Below are 18789 nucleotides of genomic sequence, written 5' to 3' on the forward strand. Positions count from 1 at the left end.
TTTCACAGGTGCATATTTATCCCCAAACTCATCAAGTAGTATACATTAAATATGTACAGCTTTCTTTTTCTTAAAAAAAATTGATTAAATGGTATTTATGTATTTATTTATTAAGACAGAGACTTGCTCTGTCACCCTGGCTGGAGTGCAGTGGCGTGATCTAGGCTCACTGCAGCCTCCGCCTCCCAGGTTCAAGCGATTCTCCTGCCTCAACCTCCCGAGTAGCTGGGATTACAGGAGTGTGCCACCACGCCTGGCTAACTTTTTGTATTTTTAGTAAAGATGGGGTTTCACCACATTGGCCAAACTGGTCTTGAACTCCTGAGCTCAAGTGATCTGCCCCCTTCAGCCTCCCAAAGTGCTGGGATTACAGGTGTGAGTCACTGCACCTCAGCATGTACAGCTTTTTGCATGTCAATTGTATCTCAGTAAATGGGTTAACAAAATGAAATAAAAAGGGAAAACTTGCTTTATGTTAATGGCTATCAGAAAGCTAGAATAATTCAAATAGTGCTGTTTTTATGTAAAAATAAAATGAAAAGCCATTGAGCTGAATAGATAGCATTAAAACACATTCTAGAATGATAAACATTTTGGTATATACTACAGGAACTATCACAGAAATTAAAAAGGAAAGGATTTATTCAAGTAAAAAGGAATAGGGGACTCTCTTATCTTACCTCTTATTGTGCATCAGCATAAAAACCAGAGGGATTTAAAAGCTATGTGTCAAGATAATCCAATCAAGTTAAAATAAAATACAGCTAGAGTCCTTTGATTTCTTAATGGATAAATTTTTCCCAGCACAAAACTGTGTAAGAAATTACAAAGAAAAAGAAAGAGACTGATAATGTTTTTAGGCTGAGCATGGTGGCTCACGCCTGTAATCCCAGCAGCACTTTGGGACGCTGAGGCGGGCGGATCATGTAAGGTCAAGAGTTCAAGACCAGCCTGGCCAACACGGTGAAACCCCATGTCTACTAAAAATACAAAAATTAGCTGGGTGTGGTTGTGAGTGCCTGGAATCCCAGCTACTCAGGAGGCTGAGGCAGGAGAATCACTTGAACCCGGGAAGCAGAGCTTGCAGTGAGCCGCGATAGTGCTCCTGTGCTCCAGCCTGGGTGACAGAGCGAGACTCCATCTCGAGAAAAAAAAAAAGACTAACGCTTTTATAAGAATTGAAAGTTTATATGTAGGAAGTCATGTTATCAATAAGACTAAACGGAAATAACTAGGAAGAAAGATTTCTCCAGTCAAAATATAAAAAGTTTAAATACATTGGTAAATCAAGCTGATTCATCAGTAAAAATGGCAGCAGGCGCTGACACAGGAAAAAAGACAGTTGCCTCGTACGCTATGTGGGGAAAAGCTTCTTTTCACTGTGAGTCAGAGAAATGCAAATTAAAGCAAATTAAATATATTCTGGCGATAAAAATTATCAAAAATTAAAACAAGGTAATAGTCAATATTAGCAAGGATCTCGTGAGAAAGGTGCTACGTTCACTGGAACCCTAACTTGGTATTCCTTTCTAAGAGGAGATTTTGCAATAAGCATGAAGAGCCTTAAAAATGTTTGCACTTTTCATTCTTGTGATTCACTTTAGAAATGTATCCTAAGGAAATAATTGGAGATCTGTGTACAAAGAACAATGTATAAGAATTTTAATAGTGAAGTTTTAAATTATAGCAAAAATTAGAAATAATCCAAATATCAACAACAGTGGAGTTAAATCATATTATGCTTATTTAAATAAAAATTATATAACCATTAAGATTTTTTTGAAGAATTATAATGACAATGGAAAATGCTCATAATCTAACTATAGAGAACTATATAATGAATACATTTTACGGTATAATCTAAACTAATTTTAAAATGTTTATAGGAAAGGAAGTATACCCATATATGGACAGTGGGGTAATAATGGATTATTTGCCATTTTAATTTTGTTCTTTGTTCTCTTTTGACTTTTTGAAACTTTCTATAATAAATGTATAGCACTTTGTGATTTGAGATAAAAAGTTACTCAGTGAAAGAAGGTTTTAGATATTTCATTGGTCATATGAACATCTTCAAAGAATCCCCAAACTAGGGAATGGTTCACTGAACCTCGCTACAAAATGGTCCAGATTATTTGTGCTTTAGCAGCAGTTCCTTTCCGTTTTGGACTCACCTGGTAACGTAGGTTGCTGTCCTCAGTTTGTTGACCCCGAGACATTCTTTCAGGTACAGGTGTAGGCTTGGAGGCACCTGTGGCTGCTGTTTCCATTGGTCTAGTTGGCCTTATATCCACTGTTCCTTTAGAACTCTTGTACTGAATGGAGCCCCTATTACCAAGTTTTATAAGAAAGTTGTAGCAACTTTTAACTATCAGGCATGACATTGAGGAAAGCCTTTTTAGAAAATGTAAGTCAGATATTGAAGGTTTTACTCACCCACCCCCACAATAGCAATAAAGTAGGCCAACTTTTCTTTCTGTGTTCTTTTCCAGACAATTTTGTTGACAGAGAGTCAAGTAGCCAATAATAGAAATAAAAATTCTATTTTCCTCCTCCTTGACAATCTAGACATGAGAATGCAAAGAATTCAGGGGTGACAACAGAAAATCCCCCGGGTCATCTTGTTCAGGTCAGACATTAGGGGCTATAAATGCAGGTATGTGTTTATCACGTCAAATGGAAAGAACATATAATATATCAGACTAGTTTAAGGTCAGGTATATTCTATGTTATATAATTCCATTTGGTTTCATTCCTTTATTAAAAAATTATTTTTAAACATCATCTCAAGTTATGGCAGATATAAAACAAAAAAGCAGAGAACTCCTAATCCCAGATAATTCACATCTAAAGAACAGGTAAATATACAATCATTTTAAACATAACATTATACTTTCTACAAGACACAATGAGAACATAGGGAAAGACATGACTATTCTGTGATATACTTAATTATACTGGGGTGTGCATTTTGGGGTAGAAGAATAGGATGACCCACAATTTCTTTGTAACAAACCTTCTGAATGACACACTCTATTCCTACCCCATCTGAGATCACTTTAATATCTTGGTATGGTTCTGCTCTGTCTTCATTTGCTCAGGATGCTGTAACAAATAGACTGGGTGGTGTAAGCAACTGGCATTTATTTTCTCACAGTTCTAGAGGCTGAAAGTCTGAGATCAGAGTGCCAGCATGGTCAGTCATACACTGCTGTTAGTCAGTTTTCATACTGCTATGAAGAAATACCCAAGATGAGGTAATTTATAAAGAAAAAGAAGTTTAATAGACTCACAGTTCCACATGGCTGGGGAGGCCTCATAATCATGGCAGAAGGCAACAGAGGAGCAAAATCACGTTTTACATAGCAACAGGCAAGAGAGTGTGTGCAGGGGAACTGCCCTTTATAAAACCATCAGATCTTATGAGACTTGCTCACTCTTATGAGAACAGCATGGGAAAAACCTACCCCCATGAGTCAATTACCTCCCACCAAGTCCTTCCCACAACACCTGGGGATTATGGGAGCTACAATTTAAGATAGGATTTGGGTGGGGAGACAGCCAAACAATATCATACACACACCATTTTCTGTACTCAGATATTTACAAACATCAATATGTATTTTAAATTTGTTTCTTAAAAAGCAAGGAAATCATTCCACACACATTATTCTGCTACTTGCTTTTTTCTCTAATGCATGATGGTGAATTCCTTCTAGTATAGTAGATAGCAGCTAAAACTTGTTCTTTTAAGTGGATTCATCATGTTCTGCAGAATGTTCGTAATCATACACATTCCACCACTTTTCTACGAAGGTACACTTAGGTTGTTTCTGGCTTATTGTCCTGTACTGCAAGGGCCAAATCTTATGTATATTTTATTATCTAGTAAATACACTATTGTAAAGTCAATCCTTTCACATGTGTATCCCACCCCCTCTTTGCTGAATGACATTGCTCCAATAATTCTCCCCTGTTGTACCAGTTCATCAGTGTTTCTCTCTATGAATTCATTCCCTCAAACATGCTATTACTTTCCTGGATTACTGGATAACAAAAATGTGGTATATATACATGAAAAAATACTGTTCAGTGATAAAAGGAATGAAATCATGTCTTTTGCATCAACATATATGGAACTGGAGGCCATTAACTGAAACAACTCACACAGAAAGTCAGATACGACACGTTCTCACTCATAAGTGGGAGCTAAATGTGCACACATGAACATAGAGTGTGGAATTACAGACAACGGAGACTCAGAAGAATGAGGGGATGGAAAGGGGGTAGATGATGATAAATTACTTAATGGGTACAATGTATGTTTTTCAGGTGATGAACACCTTAAAAGCCCTAACTTTACCACTCTACTATATAGCCATGTAATAAAATTACACTTGTACTCTATAAATTTATACAAAAAAGCTATGCTGTTACTTTTGCCATCACAACAACATGCTATCTTAACCTCAGTGGCCCTATCACCTACATTATCTCTTTGCTCCCTCCACAGCGAAAAATCCTGGAATTTCTTATTTGGTATCTTGAGTTCCTCAGCTCCCCTTTCTCTCTGCCTCCAGTCAGACTTTTTCTACTACCACTGTCCTGTGATGCTGTTTTTGGAGGTCATTAATGATCTCCTTATTGCTAATTCAAAGGTTAATTCTTTTTTTAAAGAAAAAAAAAAATTTAAGTTCCAGGATATAAGTGCAGAACGTGCAGGTTTGTTACATAGGTATATGCGTGCCATGGTGGTTTGCTGCACCTATCAGCCTGTCATCTAGGTTTTAAGCCCTGTATGCATTACCTATTTGTCCTAATGCTCTCCTTTCCCTCACTCCCCACCCCCACAACTGGCCCCACTGTGTGTTGTTCTCCTCTCCACGTCCATGTGTTCTCATTGTTCAACTCCCACCTATGAATGAGAATATGTGGCATTTGGTTTTCTCTTCCTGTGTTAGTTTGCTGAGGATGATGGCTTCCTGCTTTATCCATGTCCCTGCAAAGGACATAATCTCATTCCTTTTTACAGATTCGTAGTTTTCTATGGTGTATATGTATGATATTTTCTTTATCCAGTCTATCTTTCATGGGCATTTGGGTTGGTTCCATGTCTTTGCTATTGTGAATAGTGCTGCAATAAAAATACGTGTGCATGTGTCTTTATAGTAGAATGATTTATATTCCTTTGGGTGTATACTCAGTAATGGGATTGCTGGGTCAAATGGTATTTCTGGTTCTAGATCCTTGAGGAATCGCCACACTGTCTTCCACAATGGTTGAACTAACTTACATTCCCACCAACAGTGTAAAATGTTCTGTTTCTCCACAGCCTCACCAGCATCTATTGTTTCTTGACTTCTTAATCATCGCCACTCTGATTGGCATGAGATGGTATCTCACTGTGGTTTTGATTTGCATTTCTCTAATGATTCAGCTTTTTATCATATGCTTGTTGGCTGCATAAATGTCTTCTTTTGAGAAATATCTGTTCGTATCCTTTGCCCACTTTTTGATGAGGCTTTTCTTTTTCTTGTAAATTTGTTTAAATTTCTTGTAGATTCTGGATATTAGACCTTTGTCAGATGGGTAGGTTGCAGAAAATTTCTCCCATTCTATAGGTTGCCTGTTCACTCTGAGGATAATTTCTTTTGCTGTGCAGAAGCTCTTTAGTTTAATAAGATCCCATTTGTCAATTTTGGCTTTTGTTACAATTGCTTTTGGCATTTTTGTCATGAAGTCTTTGCCCATACCTATGTCCTGAATGGTATTGCCTGGGTTTTCTTCTAGGACTTTTTAGGGTTCGGGGTTTTACATTTAAGTCTTTAAATGTATGACTCAGGTTTTACATTTAAGTCCTTAGTCCATCTTGAGTTAATTTTTGTATAAGGTGTAAGGAAGGGATCTAGTTTCAATTTTCTGCATATGGCTAGCCAGTTCTCCCAGCACCATTTATTAAATAGGGAATCCTTTCCCCATTGCTTATTTTTGCCAGTTTGCAGAGGATCAGATGGTTGTGGATGTGTGGTGTTATTTCTAAGGTCTCTGTTCTGTTCCATTGGTCTATATGTCTGTTTTGGTACCAGTACCAGGCTGTTTTGGTTACTGTAGCCTTGTAATATAGTCTGAAGTCAGGTCGCATGATGCCTCCAACTTTGTTCTTTTTGCTTAGGATTGTCTTGGGTATATAGGTTCTTTTTTGGTTCCATATGAAATTTAAAGTAGTTTTTTCTAATTCTGTGAAGAATGTCAATGGTAGTTTGATGTAAATAGCTTTGAATCTATAAATTACTTTGGGCAGTATGGCTATTTTCATGATATTGGTTCTCCCTATTCATGAGGATGGACTATTTTACCATTTGTGTCCTCTCTTATTTCCTTGAGCAGTGGTTTGTAGTTCTCCTTGAAGAGGTCCTTCACATCTCTTGTTAGCTGTATTCCTAGGTATTTTATTCTCTTTGTAGCAATTGTGAATAGGAGTTCATTCATGATTTGGTTCTCTGCTTGTCTATTGTTGGTGTATAGGAATACTCGTGATTTTTGCACACTGATTTTGCACCATGAGACTTTGCTGAGGTTGCTTATCAGCTTGAGGAGTTTTGGGGCTGAGATGATGGGGTTTTCTAAATACAGAAACATGTCATCTGCAATCAGGGACAATTTGACTTCCTCTCTTCCTATCTGAATACCCTTTATTTCTTTCTCTTGCCTGATTGCCCTGGCCAGAACTTCTAATACTATATTGAACAGGAATGGTAAGAGGGGGCATGCTTGTCTTGTGCCAGTTTTCAAAGGGAATGCTTCCAGCTTTTGCCCATTCAGTATGATATTGTCTGTGGGTTTGTCACAAATAGCTCTTATTATTTTGAGAAACATTCCATCAATACCTAGTTTATTGAGAGTTTTTTAACATGAAGCGATGTTGAATTTTATTGAAGGCCTTTTCTACATCTGTTGAGATGATCATGTGGCTTTTATCAGTGGTTCTGTTTATGTGATGGATTGTGTTTATTGCTTTGTGTATGTTGAACCATCCTTGCATCCCAGGGATGAAGTCAACTTGATTGTGGTAGATAAGTGTTTCGATGTGCTGCTGGATTCAGTTTGCCAGTATTTTATTGAGGATTTTTGCATTGATATTCATCGGGGATATTGGCCTGAAGTTTTCTTTTTTTTGTCGTGTCTCTGCCAGGTTTTGGTATCAGGATGATGCTGGCCTCATAAAATGAGTTAAGGAGGAGTCCCTGCTTTTCAATAGTTTGGAATAGTTTCAGAAGGAATGGGTACCAGCTCCTTTTTGTACCTCTGGTAGAATTCGGATGTAAAGCTGTCTAGTCCTGGACTTTTTTGGTTGGTAGGCTATTAATTACTGCCTCAATTTAAGAACTTGTTATTGGTCTATTTAGGGATTTGACTTCTTCCTGGTTTAGTCTTGGAAAGGGTGTGTGTGTCCAGTAATTTTTCCATTTTTTTCTAGATTTTCTAGTTTATTTGCCTAGAGGTGTTTATAGCATTCTCTGATGGTAGATAGTATTTCTGTGGGATCGGTAGTGTATCCCCTGTCTCATTTTTTATTGTGTCTATTTGATTATTCTTTATTTTCTTCGTTATTAGTCTAGCCAGTGGTCTATCTATTTTGTTAATTTTTTTCAAATTAATCCAGCTCCCGGATTCACTGACTTTTCAAGGGTAAAAGGTCAATTCTTATTTGACCTAGCAGTGGCATTTGACAGTAGAACACCATGCCTTCATCCTTGAACACTTTCTTCACCTGTCTTCCAGGATTCCTCACTTTCTTGGTTTTCTTCCCTCTCCATTCTTTACTCTTTCTCAGTCTCCCTTGCTGGTTTTTCTTCTTCTCTGCAGCTTTGTAAAGGGAGTGTCACAGGGCTCAGTCGTTGATCCTCTTCTCTTTCTCTTCTACGTTCTCTCTTTGGTGATCTCATATAATCTCATGACTTTAAAAACCATTAACATGCCAACAACCCGCAAATTGGTATCTCCAGTACAGACCCTTTTTTCCAAGTTCCAGATATGACTAGTCAGCTGCTTGGTCAATATCTCCCCAGGGACATCTCAGTGACTTTTCAATCTTAGTGTGTCCCAAACTGGACTCCTGATTTCCCCCACAAACCTTCTCCACCTGTAGCCTCCCCATCTTGGTTGATGGCAATCTTATTCTTCTACTTACTATAGAACGACCATGACAATACAATTTAGTGCAAATGCAAGAATAGACACATAGATCTAAGGATGAGAATATAAGTTCTATTAATCCAAGCATACAAGGGAAGCTAATACATGAGAAAGCTGTCATTTTAATTAAGTGGGAAAAAGATCACATAATTGGCTAAAAGATCACATAATTCCTCACCCCAGGAAAAAAAGTAAAGTTAGACCCTTGCTAAAATAAATTCCAAACAGATTGAAATTATACATTAAAATTTGTAATAGAAATATTGGAAAAAATTTAGGAAAATGTTTATAGAACCTTGCTTTTAACTCTTGGCCCTCTTTAGTCTATTCTCAACATAGCAACCAGACTGAGAGTTTTGAAACCTCAGTTAGATTCTCTACTCACAATCCTCCAATGTTTCCCCAGAGTAAAAGCCCAAGTCCTTACACTGGCCTTCCATCTGCCCCTACTTTCTCACCTCTTCTTTTTTCTTTTTCTTTTTGAGATGGAGTCTTGCTCTGTCACCCAGGCTGGAGTGCAGTGGCTCTATCTTGGCTCACTGCAACCTCCGCCTCCCAGGTTCAAGTGATTCTCCTGCCTCAGCCTCCCAAGTAGCTGGGATTACTGGTACATGCCACCACGCCTGGCTAATTTTTGTATTTTCAGCAGAGACAGGGTTTTACCATGTTGGCCATGCTGGTATCCAATTCCTGGCCCCATGTGATTTGCCCACCTTGGCCTCCTGAAGTGCTGGGATTACAGGCATGAGCCACCACACCCCACCTTATTTCTTCTCTTATTACTCTCATTCCTCATCCCACTCAACCATGCTAGCCCCCTTGCTGTTCTTTGGATCCATTAAAGTTAATGGCAAAAACCACAATTACTTTTGCACCAACCTAAGACCAAGCATGCTCCCACTTGGCGCTGGCTGTCTCCTCAGTTTGCAGTGTGCTTCTCTTACTCCCTCATTTCCTTCAAAACTTTGATCAAATATCACCTCTCACTGAGGCCCACTATAACCACCATATTTAAATTTGCTACCAACTCTCCAAGTCTTTATTTTTCTTATCTGCTTCTCCTTTTTTGAACTTTAATACTTAAATATTTTAACGTATGATATAATTCCCTTATACACCATTGTCGTTTGTTTGGTCCTCACTAGGATGCAAACTCCAAGACAGCAGAAATCCTTCTCTCTTTTTCTTCATTGATGTAGCCCAAGTGCCTATAACAGCATTCAATACATTTATTGAATAAATATTTTTCAGTGTATTTTCTGAAAATTCTGTAGCCATTTGTTCTACCAGATTTCAAGAACATCTATGTTCTTCCCTCCTCACCAGCAAAGGGTGTTGCCATTCATTTTAATCTTTGTCTTTTCGATAAGTAAAACGATGATATGTCATTGTTGCAATTTTCTTTTTTCTGTTTCAGATAGGGTCTTGCTCTGTCACCCAGGCTGGAGTGCAGTGGCACTATCATGGCTCGCTGCAGCATTGGCCCCCTGGACTCAACCGATCCTCCTACCTCCCAAGTAGCTCAGGCCACAGGTGCACACCACCACACCCAGCTAATTTTAAAATTATTTGTAGAGATGGGGTCTCCCTATGTTGCCCATGCTGGTATCAAATTCCTGGCCTCAAGTGATCCTCCTTAACTTTGGGAGGCAGAACTTTCAGCCTCCCAAAGTTCTGGGATCACAGGCGTGAGCCTAGCCTATTTGCCTTTTTTCTAACCAATAGAGAGGTTGAACGTCTTTTTGGCTGTCTAAGGGCCATTTGGAACTCTTCTTCTGTGATTGCCTATTTATGTATTTTGTGTATTTTCCTCTTCACTCACCTCTTCTTCCCCATTTTCTTTTTCTTCTTGAGTTTTTAGTTTTTTTCTTAGAAAGTATGGCTTCTTTATTTTCTGCTACTCAGTTTGAACACATCATCAAATACAGATAGTTATTAAGGTCATATGAGCATAAAAGAAGATTTATAAACCAGAAATGTATTTTCTGAGAAGCGACTTGCAAATGACTCAGATAATAAGTTTTATCAGTTTAATTGAAGTCCTAAGAATAAAGCATTGAAGTCCTAAGATAAAGCATTGCCTAAATCAGGTTTGTTTACCCTCAGCATTGAAGGCATGTAATGTAGGGAGCATTATAGATCACCAAATGCTGTTACAGGACAATGGAAGTACAGCCTGGGAGGCCTTCAGCCTGAGCCTGCCTTGCCCAGGCCTGCCCAGAAGGGCGACTATGAAGGAAGGGCGATTACTGTGCAAAGTAGCATGGCTTATTTATTTATTTATTTATTATTTTTGAGATATTTTCACCCAGGCTGGAGTGAGTACAACAGTGCAATTGCGGCTTACTGTAGCCTCGACCTACTGGACTCAAGCAATCCTCCCATCTCAGTCACCTGAATAGCGGGAACCACAGGCAAACCTGTGCAACAGGTTTTCTGTGCCTTTTTTGGCAATGCAAATAGCATTAAGAAATTCTGTTGAATTTCAAAGAAAAATCTGATTAAAGGTGCCTGTTGGAATTAGAAGCCTCAAGGAAATGAGGAAGAAAAATAATTGTAAATTAAGGAGTCCACTTCATTTCTGATACAGAATAATCACAAAAACAAGTATATACTGCTGGCTTTTGTTCCCCCATAAAAGATAACCAGTGGGATATCCATAAGGCCACTCCTGTTTTCTGAGCTTCCCTCCTCCTAGGCTGAATCCTGCAGAGCTGCAATGGGAAGTCCTCCGTGACCAGGTGGTCAGCATGAAGATGCATGTCGATGGTGGCCTTATATTCCACTTTGAAGTTGGTCTTCAGCATAGGGCAGTAAACAGCCTGGAGAAGACCATGTATATAGGGACAGAGAGGCCCCTACAAATGTCCCCATGGCCATCTGAATATATGGAATCTCTGTGGCACGATGGGCATAGCTTTTTGCACACCCACAGGTCTCCACCTGCACCAGCTGCAGCCCCATGCCTTTCTACCACCAGCTCTCCTGTAAGCAGCTGCACGATGACACAGTTCATTGAGTTGAGGTGTTCTCGGATGAGAAATCTGGAGAGCAAGGCTCTCTTTGATATTCTGTAAGGTTGCAGGTGTAATCTGTGAAGTCCACAGGACTCGGAGTCAACTTCCCCTCCTGAGGAGCAGAGTGGATGGTAAATTCACCAGCCTTTGTCAAGTCCTTGGTCAACAGAGACTACCTCACGTCACAGCACAGTGTATACTGAATGTCTGATAATAAGTCTCATACAGAGTTTTGTTACCCTTCACATACAGAAGAAATGCCAAATAAATTTGTTTTGCCATCGGGAAATTTCCCTGGCTTCATCCTTTCTATGGCACTGTTGATAATCTGGATAGGTTTAATGGAATTATAAAAAGCTTCAAACACACCCACGCTTTTGGCACGGAGCAGGGGGATTGCAATTCCTTCCGTTGTCAAAGACATTACTCGACGTGGGACTGAATCCTTACAAGATATGACCACCACACTGGAGAGTATTTCTCCAGCATGAGAAACTATTTGCTCTTCCATCTTGATGGCCAGGGAGGTCCCTGTTTTGAATTCTCCACAGCAGCCAACACTTCTGGCCTCACATCAAGATTTTCTTATCAATTTTCAGGGACCCTTTTGATAGCATCATTTGTCTTATTACCGAAAATATTTTTCTAAGTCTAGGGCTAATTTTTAATTTTGTTTATAGTATCATTTACCATAGCAAAATGTTTAAAATTGCATGCTATCATATACATCTGTTTATTCCTTCATAATGTTTTGTTTTTCTCTCTTCCTTAGGAGATGTTCTGCTATTCTCTAATATTTATTTTAAATTCTTTTTACATTTAAATTTCAATCAATTTGGAATGTATTTAAGTATATGGGGCAAAATAAGGGCCAATTTTCCTTTCAAATGGATATCCAATTATGCATTGTTTTTCCATGAATTGAAATATCACCTTTATCACATATTAGGTTCCCATATATGTTTACATCAGTTATTATATTTTGTATTCTCATCCTTAGACCTACATGTTCACTCCTGTTTTATACTATATTATTTGGTCATAGTAGTTTTGTAGTAAGTGTTAATATTTGTTGTATTAACATCTGTTCTTCAGATATTAACATCCCTTCTCACTATTCTTCAGTTTCATAATTTTACTATTCTTGTACAACTATTCTTCCAACATACCTTCAAAATTATTTTATCCTATTTAGAAAACATTGTGATTCTATCTGGAAATGCATTTAATTTAAATACAGTAGATTCTCATTATTCACAGTACTTATGCTCTATAAGGCCACCATGAACACTGAATTAGGAAATACTGAACCCATTGCTCCTAGAGGAAATACAAAGTTAGGTTCCTACAAGCCTCTGGCCACAATATTTTTGTCAACCAATCAATGCACAACCTTGTTTTATGTGTTTCTGTATAAAGACACTTTTAAAATACATATTGTTGATTCATTAGCATTAAATTCATGGTCAGCAGCAATATAAATCATACCTGAATGAGCTTATTTAACACGTGTATTTTTTCATCAAGGCACATCGCAGTCTTGCTGTACTTAGGAATACTAGATAGCAATTTAGTACCATGCTTTGGGGCCATTTGCAAAAGTAAAATTGCCAACGAAAAGCACAGATATGCAAATATCATGACACAAAATAGACACAAAAAGGACACTTGCTTATAGTACGAGGGCTGAAACAGTGACACAGAGCACTATCCCGTTTGACCTCAGCTGGGAACATGTGCATCAGGCAACTCAAAAATTTTTCACCACTCTGCTCATGTCTGCAAAAACTGAAAAGCACCATGATTGTTAATTTTAGGGTTACAAATAAATTTTTGCAAACAGGCAAATTTGTAAGTATTGAAGCAAATAACAAAAATCAACTATTAATTTTTGGAGCAGGTACATTCTTACGCTAGTCTTCTCATTTAGGAATTTGGTATTTTTTCCTTTTGGTCAGGACTTGTTTTCTGTACTCAATAAAATACTATACTTTTATTTAGGTCTTGTATCTTTTTTGTTAAACTTTTTGTAGTTTCTTTTAAAAATAATTTTTACATGTATTTTGAATGAGGTTTTTATAAAATTTCTAGCTGGTTATTGCTAGTACAGTGAAGAATTTTGTATATGTTTATTTTATTTTTCTGCCATCATTTGAAGTCTATTAATTCTAGTAATTTTTGCTAGAGTTACTTGGGGTTTCTTGGTAATTCACAATTAAATTAGCTACAAAGAGAAGTACTTCTGTTATTTTTCAGCATTTTTATTTTCTTTTTAACTATATTTTCAAGAACTTCCTGAAATATTTCATAAGACTGATGATATTTGGCATCTAACTTTCAATTCTAGTTTTGTAAATGAAAGTATTCTCAGTGCAAACTAGCATATGTAAAGTAAATAAAACCACATCAAAAGGGAGAAGGCTTATTACCATGCAGATTATTTGCTGAATCATTGAATGAATTCAATATTATCATTTGGCAATAACCATTAATCTCTTAGAAGATGGTCAGTGCTAGTGTGCCAACATAATAGATATCAAAGATGTGTTTTTTACTATTACATTGTGATTTAGTAATATTCCACATTCTTTTCTCCTAGATCAGCCACAAATCAGAATTTCTGAACTCATCAAAGTCTAGGGTACACTGAAAATTATTACATAAGAATGTTATTTTGGGGAACAACTCTATTGTACTTGGGGTGGACAGAGTACAACACATTGACATTTAGAGAACCTTGGCTTTGTACAGCCCTTGCAATTCCCTTTCCTCATCTCACCTCCGGAAATACTACTCTGGGAGTAGAGAGGAGAGGTTATCCCAGTTAACAGGCAAAGAAACTGAGCCATAGAAAAGTGAAGTGACTTCCTCATGCCCACACATATGGTTAGTTGAGGGCAAGGCTTCTGTCTCTGTTCCAGGTTCAGTCAAACTTCATTACCTTGTTCCAACACTCCTTGACTCTTTCCCACTACATTCTAAAAGAGCTCATGGTTCACCTTATCTATCCATCCATCAATCCCTCCATCATGCACCATACATTTTATTATTCATTCAGTCGGTCTGTTATTCAACAAATATTTATTGCGCATTTATCGTATTCAGACATTATAGATGCTGGCAATACAACTGGAAACAGTGGACATTCCCCCCCTCATAGAGCTTACATTATAGAGAAGGGCACAGCAATAAATAATAAATAAGTAAGACAGAGGATGTCAGAGGGTGATGAAGTGCTCTGAAGAAAAATAAAGCCAGCAAGGATAACTGGGAGTGCCAGAGTGAGGACAGGGGTTGAATGGTAAATGGTTGTCAGGAAAGACCTGCAAGATGAGCCTGCATTTGAGCAAAGACCTCGGTGGGTCTTTGGGAGGTGAGCAGCCAAGCCATACAGGGAGGTGATCTAGGGGTGCCAATCCCCTGAGGTGGCAGCATGCCTGGTATATTCATGGAGCAGCAAGGAGAGCTGTGAGGCTGAAGCAGAACAAGTCAGGGAGAGGTGCAGAGGAGGACCAAGAGCTGGTGGGGAACAGCGTTTATAGGGCCAGGCTAAAGGCCACTGGAAGGACTGTGGCTTTCTTGGAAGAGGGAAAGCCACAAAAAAGTTTGTGCAGAGGAGTGACATGATCTGGCCAAAATTTGAAAAGTGTCATCCTGCCTGTGGCACCAGGATTAGACCATGGGGAGACCAAGGAGGAAGCAGGGGAACCAGTTAGGAGGTCATGTGACAATGCGGGAGAAAGGGACCACTAAGGTGGTGGCAGTGGAAATAGCAAGACTCACTCAGAGTTCAAATCTATTTTGAAGGTACAACCAACAAGATTTGCTGATGTATTGAATGGTTTGCATGACTTTATGAGCTAGGTGGTAGAGTTGCAAGAGGGAGTGAAATCAGGTTCCTTGATGGAGCTTTTAGCAAAATGAGAAGGCAGACAGTAATCAGATAGTTAGATAAATAAATGTATAGTTACAAACTATGACAAATCCTTTATAAAATAAAGGTGTAAGTCTTAAGGGTGGGATAGATCTGGCTTAGTCATGTGTGGGGCAGAATCAGGGCTGGAACACAGAGAACTGTGGAGGAGGAATGAAGCTGGAGAGATTAGCATGGTGGACCAAAAGGACCAAGACTAAGTCATGTTACAACTTTTCATTTTTAGCCTAAAAATAATGGGAAAATGATGGAGGAATCTGATTTAAGGAGGGCATGAGGGTTTGGAGGGAATGAGTGCATGAGACGTGCTGTCATGTTTGTCAAAAATGTGTAAAAGATCAGTCTGGCTTCAGTAGCCAAAAGAAATGCAAATAAGAGTATGGAGACTGAGCACAGTGGCTCACATCTGTAATCCTAGCACTTTGGGAGGCCAAGATGGGCAGATCACTTGAGGTCAGGAGATCAAGACCAGCCGGGCCAATATGGTGAAACCCTGTCTCTACTAAAAATACAAAAATTAGTCGGGTGTGGTGGCGTGCACCTGTAATCCCAGCTGCTCAGGAGGCTGAGGCAGGAGAATCGCTTGAACCCGGGAGGGAGAGGTTGCAGTGAGCCAAGTGGCGCCATTGCACTCCAGCCTGAGCATTGCAGCTAGACTCCATCTCAAAAAAAAAAAAAGAAAAGAAAAGAAAAAGAAAAAAAAAGAGTATGGATCTTTGTGATGTGACTATGGGAATATAGAAATTTAGGCAAGATCTCAAGTAGCCAATATATACAGATGATTAACATTTTATCAGTACTTTCCTAGTGAAAGGTGAAAATAGCTGGCTTTAAGAATAAAGATAAACTGGAACCTGATATCTTTGCTTTTATTTTCAAATTTAAATTCTATGTGCAAAATTAAAGATATACATCGAGATGATATCCAAATTCTCTAACTTTAATCATATATTGATAACAACCTGATAGGTAAATGTGACATAGGAATAATAGATAGCATCTAATTGTGAGGTCATTGTGTACTTTATCCTTTAAAGAGTCATAAAAACATATTTTAAAATACAGCAATCTTTAAAGCAACAAAATGACCACAGAAATAGGGGTCTGGGACTGAAATGGAGATTTGCTGCTGGATGTCTGAGAAAAGTTTAGAGAATTACAAAAGAAATTAACAAATGAATACCAATCTGACTTAAACTAGTCTACTCTTATACTCCCGGTAGGCAAAATGGAAGTGAATAAATATTTCTTTTTCTCAAAAGTATGATGAGGCTGGGCATGGTGGCTCGTACCTGTAATCTCAACACTTTGGGAGGCTGAAGTGCGACATTACTCGAGGCCAGGAGTTTGAGGACCCCACTGAGTAACACAGTGAGACCCCATCTCTATAAAAAACAAATATAAAAATTCAACGCGAGCATGGTGGTGTGTGCCTGGGAGGCTGAGGTGGGAGAATCGCTTAGGCCCAAAAGTCCAAGGCTGCAGTAAGCTATGATCATGCCACTGCACTCCAGCCTGGGCGACAGAGTGAGATCTTGACTCAAAAAAAAAAAAAAAAAAAAAAAAAAAAAAAAAAGTGTTTCCTTTGTCTTCTGCTATTTTAAATTACAAAGAAGTGGCTACTTCAAAAATGAAAGTCACAAAAACCTTTTAAAAGTCATCTTTAGGTTGGTGATCAGGTATGTGATGCATATACTGGAAGTGGCAGGCTGTGCCCCTCTGGAGCACAATTTGGCATTCAACATTTTGAGGATTAACCAAGTTTGCAATTTTTTATTCAATGATTTTCACTGAATGAGTTTTCCCTTAATAAAAACATAAAAATAATCAGATAAATGTATGCATAGGGATGTTGACTCTAGAATTTTGGGGGACAACATTTGGAAATAGCCAAATGTTCAATAATGTATTGCTTTTGAATTGTGGCATTTTCTTACAAGGAAGAGAGTAACGCCGTTAAAAGCGATGTTTTGGGAACTAAGAATGAAAAATTGTATCTATAGCATAATTCCTGTTTTGGTTAATCCCTGTTTCACACTAAAATGTGAATAGCACTCATCTGTCAGTGGTGGAAGGCTGAGTGTCTTTCTTTTCCTTTTTTTTTTTTAATAAAGTATTAATTCTGGATTAGGCATCCAAAAGCAAACCAGCAAAAACTAGGAATATAACAAAGTTATTCAAATATTCTAATATTAAATATCTTCTTTGTCTTTCTGATGGTTTCAGTTGTAGAAATAACTCTGAACATCTGGATGAGTCACCAAAAGATCTTGTGGCCTCTTAGTTCTACTTTGAAATTAAAGGCCCTATTTAGAGGAAAAAAATATCTGAAGTCCATCCCTCACCTGCCTCCTGCCTTGTCTAGGACCTTCAGCATTAGACAGATTGCTGACTGGTTACCATAACACCCAGGGCCCTGGTCGGCTACTCTGCGGGACCGGCCGATCCTCGCAGCCACTCACCTGGCCTGTGCATGGTGAGGTACACCCTTTGGATTCACCTGGTCCAGCAGCTGCTGCCTTCTCGCCGCTTCTTTCTTCCTACAGCGCCCCTGAAGAAGGTTGTTTCTGAGGGTCCTGAAGAGAAGTTTTGTATTCTGCATCGCTGACATCTGCTGAAAGAACCAGCATTTTTAAAAAGTGTCAGATCAGTCTATGTATGGTCTTCTTTCCTTACTTGGGTGGACTGGCCACCATGAAAGTTTTTGGAATTATTTATCTTAAGTCCTCAGGAAAATAATCTTACCTCCTTCTTGTCCCTGAATTTCTTCACATTCTCATAGAGATAGCATAAGTCTCCAAATTAAATACCCCAACCCCCTCAATAAGTCCTCTTCCTTAGAGTAACCCAGCCATTTGGCATTCTACACCTAGAGGAGGGCATCAAAGAGGATTAAGCCTGTGGTTGCTCACATTTAGGATTGTAATAACTCGTGGGTTTATCTCCAGTGAAATACTCACACATTCCATTCTGTCTACAATTTCAGTGGACTCACAGGCCACCTGAAATCCATTTATTCACCCCAAGTTAAGAACCTCTGCCAAAAGGAAGCAAAGAAGGGATGAGATGTCTCATTTTAAGGGTTTCAGCACTTGAAATTTAAAGCATAATAACAAAGTGGCCACATGGTGTCACTCTAACATCAACAAATCCAAGACTTTTAGCCATAGGAAGGTAGATCCTAGGCCAGTGAACCTGAGGACCTGGGTAAGGAAATGCCCACTGGAAATTATTTGGCAAGATTCAGGCACTTGACCTTTGCGGGCCATTCATGTAAAGGAGAGAGGGAGGGAAAACTATCCTTGGCAAAGTTAATTAATCAACATCCTTCGCTATTGTGGTATTTGAGGGGGTTGCCATCTGTGTGAAGAAACTTACTCACTGGAATTTAGTAATGAAAAGAAAATGTTCTTTCTGGGAAAAAATAGAATGCTTTTTGCTTAAAATGTACTATGCTATTTCTCTTCTTACAAAGAACTGAATTCACTTGCTAGGTATTTCTAATTTTAAAAAATTTGAAAGGCAGCTGTGAAGTTTTAGCTCTATACTTTTTCAGTCAACATTGAGATAATAATCTTTCTTTTTTCCTAAAGAAGAAATAATTGAAATTTAGGGTTCAGGAAAAGACATGTTAAAAAAGAA

General features: G+C 38.5%; 1 protein-coding gene and 1 pseudogene across 1 annotated transcript in view; both read right to left on the minus strand.

The window, feature by feature from the left end:
- Positions 1-18789, minus strand: part of DYTN (dystrotelin) — a 66872-nt gene that overhangs the window by 25103 nt on the left and 22980 nt on the right. The window contains exon 9 of the mRNA XM_010386083.2: positions 17610-17758. Within this exon, the coding sequence (XP_010384385.2) occupies positions 17610-17758 (149 nt within the window). The remainder of the gene's footprint in view (positions 1-17609; positions 17759-18789) is intronic.
- LOC104680230 lies at positions 10758-13688 on the minus strand (annotated as a pseudogene).

This window comes from Rhinopithecus roxellana, chromosome 14 (genome assembly GCF_007565055.1).
Source record: "Rhinopithecus roxellana isolate Shanxi Qingling chromosome 14, ASM756505v1, whole genome shotgun sequence".
Classification (NCBI taxonomy): Eukaryota; Metazoa; Chordata; class Mammalia; order Primates; family Cercopithecidae; genus Rhinopithecus; species Rhinopithecus roxellana.